The sequence below is a fragment of the Enhydra lutris genome, unplaced genomic scaffold (assembly GCF_002288905.1).
Source record: "Enhydra lutris kenyoni isolate GAN:26980312 unplaced genomic scaffold, ASM228890v2 scaffoldscaffold7, whole genome shotgun sequence".
In the NCBI taxonomy this organism is placed as follows: domain Eukaryota; kingdom Metazoa; phylum Chordata; class Mammalia; order Carnivora; family Mustelidae; genus Enhydra; species Enhydra lutris.
Genome location: NW_019154091.1, coordinates 46,666,870 through 46,677,440, shown reverse-complemented (window position 1 = coordinate 46,677,440; position 10,571 = coordinate 46,666,870). Strand labels below are relative to the sequence as shown.

The following is a 10,571-nucleotide window of genomic DNA, read 5'->3' as shown; positions in this document are numbered from 1 at the left end:
ATCAAGGAATGTCTGAGTGTCATGATAGATGGATTTCTAATGTGTTTGAGTCTTAATTTCTTCTGTTGAAAATGCTACAGGACTATGACTCACTGTGTTCTATGTTACCTCATTATGATCATCAATAAATGTTTCAACATAGAGAACTTTTAGCTAGTATAAATATTTTCCAAGTAATGTAGGTTAAAGAGCCACATTGAAAGAAATGACCAATATACACCACATTCTCATAAAAATAATAAAATATTAAATAATTTTCAAAGTTTAAGCAACAGGCCAAGATTTAAATTTTGTTTATGAACTTTGTTTATTGGGGCATCTGGGTAGCTCAGTTGTTAAAGCATCTGCCTTTGGCTCAGATCAAGGAATGTCTGAGTGTCATGATAGATGGATTTCTAATGTGTTTGAGTCTTAATTTCTTCTGTTGAAAATGCTACAGGACTATGACTCACTGTGTTCTATGTTACCTCATTATGATCATCAATAAATGTTTCAACATAGAGAACTTTTAGCTAGTATAAATATTTTCCAAGTAATGTAGGTTAAAGAGCCACATTGAAAGAAATGACCAATATACACCACATTCTCATAAAAATAATAAAATATTAAATAATTTTCAAAGTTTAAGCAACAGGCCAAGATTTAAATTTTGTTTATGAACTTTGTTTATTGGGGCATCTGGGTAGCTCAGTTGTTAAAGCATCTGCCTTTGGCTCAGATCATGATCCCAGGGTCCTGGGATCAAGCCTGATGTTGGGCTCCCTTCTCATCAGGGTGTCTGCTGTTCCCTCTTCTGCTTGTACTGTCTCTCTTTATCTCTCTCTCTCTCTCGGTGTCAAATAAATAAATAAAATCTTAAAAAAAAGAAATTTGTTTATGAATTCAATGTATAGTCTAAATGAATAATGGGAAAGGGAAGGATGCTAGCATATTTCATCATTTTTCAAATGGAAAGGCATTTTTTCTTACAATAAATTGAGAAACATAATTATTTGTTCGGGCCCCACTCCACCAGAAAACCCACTTTCAGTGGAAGTTATTTAATCCCACTTCGTATGGAAATTAAGGATTTTATTTCAACAACTATTTTATGGAATTTAAATATTTAATTGTGTAATAGTCTGTTAACTTTATTGGGTGACGGAATTCATTTCCTAAGGGTTTAGTAACTCAAGACAAGAAAACCATAATTAATATGTTCTGGTATGTGTAAAGCACATTCCATACCAAAAGATGCTGGTGGTAAATGTCAAATCATTTTCAGAAGACAAGAATTAACTGTTAAGCTCTATGCCAGTATAATATCAGGGACAGAAAACAGAAACTACTCAAGTAGCATACCTTTCTCCAGAATGTGTAAATAGGCTTAAGCTCCTCATTTGTAAAACAGAAAATTTGTGGAATGGAGAATATTTGAGTCCCGTTTGTGCCCTTAGGAATCTAACAGTGTGGGAAAGAATTGTGTTAGTCACACAAATAATACAGCAACAACATAACAATATGGTATTTTTAATACAATAAAGAGGCAATAAATAATACTCAAATTATGTATTTATTCTGAATATAAAAGATATCTCAAAGTGTGATAATAACTCAGTGGGTGGAGAAATTATATTCAGGAAGGGAATAATGAAAGATCTTGACTTTGTCATGAAAAGATTTCAAAAGGCTGCACTGGGGACAGTTGTTCAGCTTGGGGGGTTGGAGGGAAGAGACAGAGACTGGAAAAGAAAAGGATAGGTGCTGATGGAACAGGAACAAATAAAACAACCAAAGAGTTTGGCAGGGAATGAATGTATAAAGTGAGATGATGTGCAGTAAAGCTGGAAAAGAAGATTGGAGCTAATTTATGGTGGGAATTGAACGTCAGGATAAAGAATTTGATGGACTTTCATAGATTTAGAACAAGCCCTTTAAAAATTCTGTGTAGAAGACTGATGAGTAAAGAATGTGCATTAGGAACCTTTTTCTGGTATTGGTGTACAGAATGGCAGAAAATCCTGGGGGTTGGAGAACTATCTGCAGGTTTCTGTAAGGTCTTGGCTTATAGTAAAGAGGCTGGAGTTACATTATTGTCAATGGAAGAAGAAAGAAGAAACATACCTTAGTAGCAAGGAGGCTTTCAAGTACATGTGTCCTGGTAACTGACTTCAATATTGGAGTAAGGAATTTGAGCAATTGGTGATAATTCAAGACTGAACTACAGTGGGAGAAGGAGAATGATTATAATTATGCTCCTATTAAATTCAGTGGACTTGACAGGAGAAGCAGCTTCGTTAGGTAGGGTGAAAGTTTGACTTTGGTTATGTATTAAAGTAGGCTAGAGATAAAAGTCACAAAAGTTTATTTCTGGATTATACACCATGTCCAAGACAGATTGGTAGGAATGTTAGCCATGAAGTCACTCAGGGCTTCTGCCTGGTCAAGGCCTCCTCATCAGGAACTGCTGCAGCAGAGGAAAGAGGAAGATTGAAAAATATAGGTCTTTCACCTACTTGATCAGCCTGAAAATGACACACATCACTTCCACTAATATTTCACTGGCCAGAATTAGCCATATGGCCTCACCTGAATGCAAGAGGGCTGAGACTGTAATCTCTCATACGCTCAGGAAAGAGAGGATATTGGTGAGAACTAATAATGTCTACTACAAATGCACTGAGTGGAAGATGAATCTTTCCATAGCTTTGGGTAGTGTGTATGTGGAAAAGGGAAATGGTAGAAAAAGAATACTTTCTCTAAATTTATATGAAAAACCTGTTTTGTACTCAGTCAAAGGAGCTTTGGACTCACAGGCTTTTCTACTTTGATCAAAAGATTATCTGCATAATATTGCTAGATAATAATATTTGGGCTTCAGCGAAGTGAGAGTTCCATTGCATAATGTTCTCTCAAAATGCTGAAGAGAATTTCCAGAAGTTTTAAATGTAGCATTACTAAATAAATTCTATGTCTGACTCTGTATTGCAACATGGAAGATAGAGGAATCACTTGTATATTTAGTTGTTTAGTGAAATATAATTTGTGGCATGCATATTAGTATTTGGAGGCTTTAACCCACTGAGCCACCCAGACGCCCCACTATTTGGAGGCTTAATCACTTCCAGATTATTTGAGAGTATCTATGATTTCAGGTATCATAGACACAGTGAGAAAGGTTGGGACAAATGTAGTCACCAAAATCTACTGTTGATATTTTCAATTACATCAATTGAGTTTAACTCATTATTTTCATAAGGTAATTATAAAAATCAGGGAAAGTATTTGGTAAGCCTCATACAATAAGGGATTCCCAACTTTTATATATTTAGATTCCTATTGGTCTACCAACAAAGAAAATAATACTGAATTTCTTCAAATGTTTCACTTTGATAATAAATTTAATGACTAAATTTAAAAACATCTACTGTTAATATCCCTCATATTAATATAATAACATTTTTTCTTCTCCAAAATCTCCCAGTTGGAGTAAGTTACATAGTTTGCCCTAACTACATTTCACTCCTTAGCACCAGAGGTTGTTAGGTTACTATAACTACACATAATTCTTGTCTTATTCCTGATAATTGTTTGCTAAAATACACAGTATCTTTAAATGTCATATGCACTCATTAAAATTTTTTTAACTCTTGAAAAATATAATGGTAAGTTGATTTGGAGGTGATATTCAATAGAATTTTATTTAAAGTAGACTATTATAAGAAAATTTTAAATAAGTAAGTTTAAGAAATTGTAACTTAATCATACTTAATCAATTTAAAATGCTGAGCTCAAATCCACTTTGAAAAATGGGCTGACAGCTGAATATCACAAATAGGAATTTACACATTCATTTATTAATTTCAACATGCAACTTATGAAATAAAATCACTACATGGGCACCTGGGTAGCTCAGTGGGTTGAGCCTTTGCCTTCAGCTCAGGTCATGATCTCAGGGTCCTGGGACTGAGCCCCCTATTGGGCTCTCTGCTCAGCAGGGAACCTGCTTCCCTTCCTCTCCCTGCCTGCCTCTCTGCCTACCTGTGATCTCTCTCTCAATCTGTCAAATAAATAAATATAATCTTAAAAAAAAAAAAAGAAAAAAGAAAATCACTACAAATTTCATATCCTATTTCTATACCCATACACACACAAAACTATAATATGGTAATCTAAGGCACCCTTTATAAAGGGAAATTTTAATGTATAAGTCAAGTTAGATTCCCACTCAGATTGAGACGCTTTTTTTCCCTATTTTTTTTTTAAATACAAGTTTAATGCCTCTAGAAATGGCAAATTACAACACAATAGCAGTTTATCTGAGTTAATGCTACTTCCAAGTATAACTAACTCATGGTCAGGGGAAAGCAGATACCCCTGTAAGAATCAGATTTGGAGGGAAACATTATATTTCATTCCAATTCAACAGCTTCCTTCAAAAAAAGTGTATCATACACATGTAACCTCTGTTGGAAATGTCCAATTAGTTTAACAAACAAAATACGTTACCATACAATATATAGTTTCCAGAAGTCTGTGGTCTTTTAATTGAAGACATACATGATTAATAGGAACACAAGTTTTTGGGTTTTTTTTTGCAATACCCTGCATCAAAATATGAGTGAAATTTGCTGAAAGCCATTTGAACGGAATAAAGTGCATATAAGTTTAATAAAAGCTCATCACAATGAAACCCTCATAAACACAATTTGCTTTTGTACTTTTTAAATAACCTCTAGTACCAGCAAGTACAAAAAAGAATATAATTTCAAAAAATATTTTGACCGAGTCAACAGCGAAAATTAGTTTTTTAAAATAGCATTTTATCTCATTTCAGAAATCTAATGCAAAAAAGAATTGCTTAACAGAGTCCTTATAATTGCTGTTTTTTAAATGTTCTTAACTTTACTGATAGCTATTTACAATTTACCAAGTTTCCAAATACCATTTTCTCTTTTGTTCTCAAACTCAGGTCATAAAAATATAGGCAAAAGAATGAGTTTTTAATATGTTTTCAAAATAAAAATCAGTAGCAAGAAAACTTCATTTTTAAAGACATTGACTTTTTTATTATGGGATATTAATCAGCATTAAATTTAAAACAATTCTTACCACCACAATTTATATGCACTGGCAGTAAACATGGGACATAAAACTCATGTTCAAGCTTATGTTAAATTACACAGGAAGTCACTAGTATATTTATACAAACAATAAGAACTATAGAGATACATTGACCTCTAAAGTGGTAAGTAATTCATTGGCCCCATATTTAAAATCTCAGCTGTGTTCCTCTTGCCATATGTATTGGATCCCACATCAGTAGGCGAGAGAATGGCACCAAGATTGTTGCTGGAACGAACTAAGAAATTTGCCAGGCGTTGAGTCACACACGTGGCAGTGTTGCATTTCCGCTTTTCCATCTGGTGACTGGTGACATAGAACAAATGTATAAAGTTAGAGCCTTAGACTCAGGATTGGATACATCTATAGTACAACAAATATCTCATATTGATGGAAACTAAAGGAAACATTTTCATGTAAGGAACTCAATGTTTTGGTTTGGAAATATCTGGATGACTGAGATTTTCTGACACCTTGAAGATACAGCAGAAGCAATTTTTGACTAGGACATCATATAACAATTATCCATTATAGTTAATGTTGAATTTCTCAGTATGATCCTTTGAAACTTCAGCATATATTCCAGATAGTAGTAATAATAAAAGTGTTTCTTTGTCTTACATTCTTCTAATTTTTTTATTCTTCTAAATCGTGATAAATCTAGTTCCCAATATAGGAAAAAGATATAGAATACAAAATTTATATTAATTTGGAATATGTGGAATTTTATATATATATGTACATGTGTATATACATATACATATATATATATTTCCCACATCTTTCCAATAAAAATTAAGCAGTATAAGATATTTTTGTTAAGTTCCCTGAGATCATTAAATCAGGGCTGTTAAGAGAGAAATGGCAGGTACTATTAAGACCCAAGGGGAATCAAATTTATTTCTGGTTCATGAACTCTCATTGTTATAGAGTGGAAGTTCTATTACTCTTAACATAAATACATAAGCATTATTATCTTTCTGCCACTTACTTGGTTCTTTTGAACAATTTTAATGATAGGACTATGTTGAATGTTAAAAACAAAAGACTTTTATGTTAATAGTATCAATATTCATTGCATTCTTTTAGCAACCTGGAACAATTGCAAAATAATATTCCAGGTAAGTCAGAAATTATCATTATGGTTAAGCAATTTATTTGAATATTAACTCTTATTTCTATATATGGAATTATTTATGTCAACTGTATATTTTTATTCCACCCTTTGTTCCAGCATTCTCTCAAAATGGTATTGGCAATGGATACAGAATGATAACATGCTCCCCTTTTTTGCAGATGATTAGGAAAGCCAGGGAAATGTTTTCGTTTTCAGCTCCATGGAAATCAAAATATTAGTAAAACTTAGGATAAGTGTAAATTGGGAAAGAGATGTAGATATGTAGATATGTCCAGAAGCAAGTGGTTGTACATAATTTGGGGCAAAATGCAATAGATTTTTATCTCAAGTGTTTACTTTGTATGGGGAATACTTCATTATTTGTATCTCTGTATAGGGATAGCCTAAGAGAAAGTGTTTTTCTCATGTAAATCTCATGTAAATCCTTAGGGTTTTTATGTTCATATTTTCTTCCAAATACAGAAATTTCTATGGCATCAGGTAAACTTGGTATTGTTGAGTATAAGTGTATGCTGACAAGCCTATTATTCAGACAAAGGAAACCTACTTTAGGACCCAATTATCTGGTCTAATATGTCAATATTAGTTATATTATTTATTTAATTATTTCTCTTTGCATGTATAGTAAGCATGGCCAATGTACATTTCCAAAGAATGATTTAATGCTTTTTAAGAATTAAACCGATACTTCATGAGAGAATAAACTTTCCTTGAATAAAGCAGAAATTAGAATTTGACCCAAACACTTCAAAATAATAAATTTATAGCAATAAGGGAAATGATGGGTCAAATTGGGAAGATTCAAAGTGATATCTGTACCAAGAGATGTTTGGCAAATACCTAGAGCAGAGGTGAACTAGTCTATGTGTCTGAGTGGTACTTTAATAACTGGTCTCAAAGTCTGTAACAGGACTTAAAATTATTCCAGCTAAAATAATATCTTATTTGAGTTAGCTAGAACAGCCATCATTCCATTTAAAAGAAATATTAAGAGCGTCTATATCAATTTGTTTCATTGTTATGAAACTGCTTTCAAACAAGACTTTTCATGTAAATATAGCATTAATATACATAAGATTCTTTCCCAAACAATCATTAAGGTAGAAAAAGATGGCTGAAACGCTTAGTAAAAGGTATCACATCCCTACTTTCAGGTTTTTTTTTTTCTCTTTAACTACTTGGGCAGACAAGGCATTTAGTATTTAGTAACAGACACTAGTTCAAACCTATTGACTATAACTTTAAGAGTTTAAACAGTACAGACTATAGACTGAAGTATCATCACTCTTATATTGTCTCTCTTTAAAAATATCTCAGTTTCAAGGTTTTTTAAAGATTATTTTATTTTAGATAGAGAGAGAGAGAGAGAGAGAACATGAGTGGGAGGGGCAGCGGGAAAGGAAGAGACAATCTCAAGCAGACTCTGCACTGAGGACTGAGCCTGTAAGGGACTTTATCCGCCCCCCTGAGATCACCACCTGAGCTGAAACCAAGTGTTGGATGCTTAACTGACTGTGTCACCTAAGCTCCCTCAAGGATTTTTTTTTTTTCTAAAGATTCTACCTATTTGACAGACAGAGACCACAAGTAGGCAGAGAGGCAGGCAGAGAGAGAGGAAGGGAAGCAGGCTCCCAGCCGAGCAGAGAGCCCGACGCGGGGCTCGATCCCAGGACCCCGGGACCATGACCCAAGCCAAAGGCAGAGGCCCAACCCACTGAGCCACCCAGGCGCCCCCACCTCTCAAGGATTTTTAAAACCGTTTTAAACTGTATTCCTGCTCTAGTTCTCAACAGTCATTTGTGGAAGTAATGACACTGTTGTTTAACCTCTGATTATCTGCTAAGCAGGTGTATACTGAGTGTTTAAAAGTTGGTGGGCAATTGTGTGATCCTTTTGCCTCAGTCAAGAGTATAAAATATTTTTTGGTATGGCTTGTAAAGTCAGTTTGTTTCCGCTTAATCTCATGTCACAGGTACAGAAGTTAAAAAAAGATCTCAAATAAGATGATTAAATTTTATAAGAAAAATGACATTGATAAATCTATATCAGACTGTCTTTTAGAAGTGTGTGAAATTTGATTCATTTCCTACAAAGGTTTCACAGCTTTTTATAAGATATATAAAATATTACATGGTTGAATAGCTCAGGATGATAAATTCTCTCCCCTTAAAAAAAAATGACCAAACATACTGATTTCTGGAAATTCACTAAAGAGTAATTTGAAGAATGCCTTGGAAGTATTTCTAATAAAAATTCGAATTAAAAGATTGAGAGACTAATATGAAAATAACTTGAAAATAAAAAATGTTATTGCTATTTTATTTGTGAGTGAACTTTGCCTCATAATAAAAAGACAAACTGGATAAAGGTGCTCATGAGATGTCTATATCTAATGAAGGGAAAAATTCAAGATAAAGACAGAAATACTAGGTAATACTGTTAATTTTCCTATTATTCTATTGTTCTGCTGGTTTACCAGAAACTTTGTGTCAGTTTCATTTATTTTTACCCACAAAAATCCAATTGAAAATTAGAGTCAATTCTGAGAACATTCTGCAAATTCGATAAGCTTGAAAGGGCAAAGGGAAGATTCTGGCTATTTATTACACGTGGGTGCTGTAGAACTCTACATATCACCACAGACTGTCACCTCAACAAAAAAGCACCTCAAAGGAAAATAGACAAGATGCTACTAATTCTATGAGAAAAGTTTTAATATGACTTGAAGCAAACTCTTTTCAAAAGTAACCTTAATACTCTTTGGTCTTAAAGAGTATGTAAATTCAGTCCTACAAGACTATAAGAAGTCAAACTTACTTTAGGCACAAACAAATCCTCAATTATATTGTTTATGACATACGCATGAATTTGGACTTGAGAATCTTTTAAATAAATGGAGAATTGCAGTTCTTTCCCCCTCAAAAGTTGTAATTACTGCTAACATTTTCACCTGACATACTTTTTAGACTTCTTTAAAATTACCACTTAAATGACATGACACCTTTTGAAATAAGCCTTCTTAGGAAATCCTGATGGATGTGCTACCTATTGAAAACATTTTTAAGAAGGATAAATTTACATTTAGAGCAGCTCAGAAGTAATTTCATGAAGAACATATTTTTTAAATAGTTCTATTTCCTTAACAGAACGGTTAACAATATAGAAAGAATCCCCTAAGAACAAATGGCTTTTTAACTCGTTCTTAAAAATTTTAATTTTCTCCCTGATTATTTCTATGTATTTTAATTTCCAGAAGGACATGCAATAATTTTTAATATTGCCAGAGCCCTCTGAGGAAAAAAAAAAACTATGTAAATATACAATAAAATCCCACCTGATACCGAATATATATTTTAAGTTTCTTTAGTTTATTTGAGAATCAGGTTAATATAATGGAAATTACTACCCTTTGGCTTTTCCTGCTTTGTGTTCTCGTTTTGCCCTTCTAGGTTCCAAGAACATACTTCTTGACAAAACTGGAACTATCCATTCCTGTCTGTCAGAAGTTCTGTCAGAAAGATACATCTAGGGACGCCTGGGTGGCTCAGTTAGTTAAGCAGCTGCCTTCGGCTCAGGTCATGATCCCAGTGTCCTGGGATCGAGTCCCACATCGGGCTCCTTGCTCAGCAGGGAGACTGCTTCTCCCTCTGCCTCTGCCTGCCATTCTGTCTGCCTGTGCTTGCTCTCTCTCCCTCTCTCTCTCTCTGACAAATAAATAAATAAAATCTTTAAAAAAAAAAAAAAAAAAAAAAAAGATACATCTAATGGCATAAGAGGTGTTAGTTAAATAGAAGTTTTTAATTCTAATTTTCCCACATTTTACAAAAGAAACAGGATTTTTAAGATACTAACCTTTTAATGGGAGTAGCTTTCAGATGGTTTAATGCAACGGAGAGTACGATGAGAACTACTGGAAGCTTCAGGAGGCACATTGCTTTTTAAATTTTCTGAAAAGAATAATTCAGCATTGAAATGAAGAAAATTTTTATAGTTCTGATAGATGGAATTTGAGACTAGAACCTACTGTAAAAGATCCCTTTTTAAACATAATCTCCAAAGATAGTAATTTTATTGATATAGTCCCTTGATAATGTTCAAACAATTTTCAAAATTTTCACTTTCCCAATTTCCTTCTCTAAACAATTTCAAAAGTTGATATTATAGCAATTTGTCTCTTTAGGCATTCTTTGAAAGAAGCTATATATTTAATTCCAAATCTGTTCTTCCCTAAACAAATAATACTTTCCCATAAACAGGAAACTCTTTACCTTTAATGTTTCAGTGTCAGCAATATCAGAGAATGTCTCTAAATGGTAAGAAAGCTTCATGA

At 33.4% G+C, this 10,571-nt stretch overlaps 1 protein-coding gene across 1 annotated transcript; it reads right to left on the bottom strand.

Moving 5' to 3' along the window:
- Positions 1-4,859: 4,859 nt before the first annotated feature.
- On the bottom strand, positions 4,860-10,190 carry LOC111142305 (islet amyloid polypeptide). The gene is made up of 2 exons (XM_022495355.1): positions 10,094-10,190; positions 4,860-5,409 (listed from the first exon to the last, which is right to left on the bottom strand). Exons 1-2 carry the CDS (start codon positions 10,171-10,173, stop codon positions 5,220-5,222), a joined length of 270 nt encoding a protein of 89 aa, XP_022351063.1. The 5' UTR covers positions 10,174-10,190; the 3' UTR covers positions 4,860-5,219.
- Between the last annotated feature and the right edge of the window lie 381 nt (positions 10,191-10,571).

What these genes read in the sequence shown, in the direction of transcription:
- LOC111142305 (XM_022495355.1), bottom strand. Translation starts at nt 10,173, where the DNA reads ATGTGCCTCCTGAAGCTTCCAGTAGTTCTCATCGTACTCTCCGTTGCA. An exon ending in AAAGCTACTCCCATTAAAAG is followed by an intron (nt 5,410 to 10,093) that starts GTTAGTATCTTA and finishes CTATGTCACCAG; the next exon opens with TCACCAGATGGAAAAGCGGA.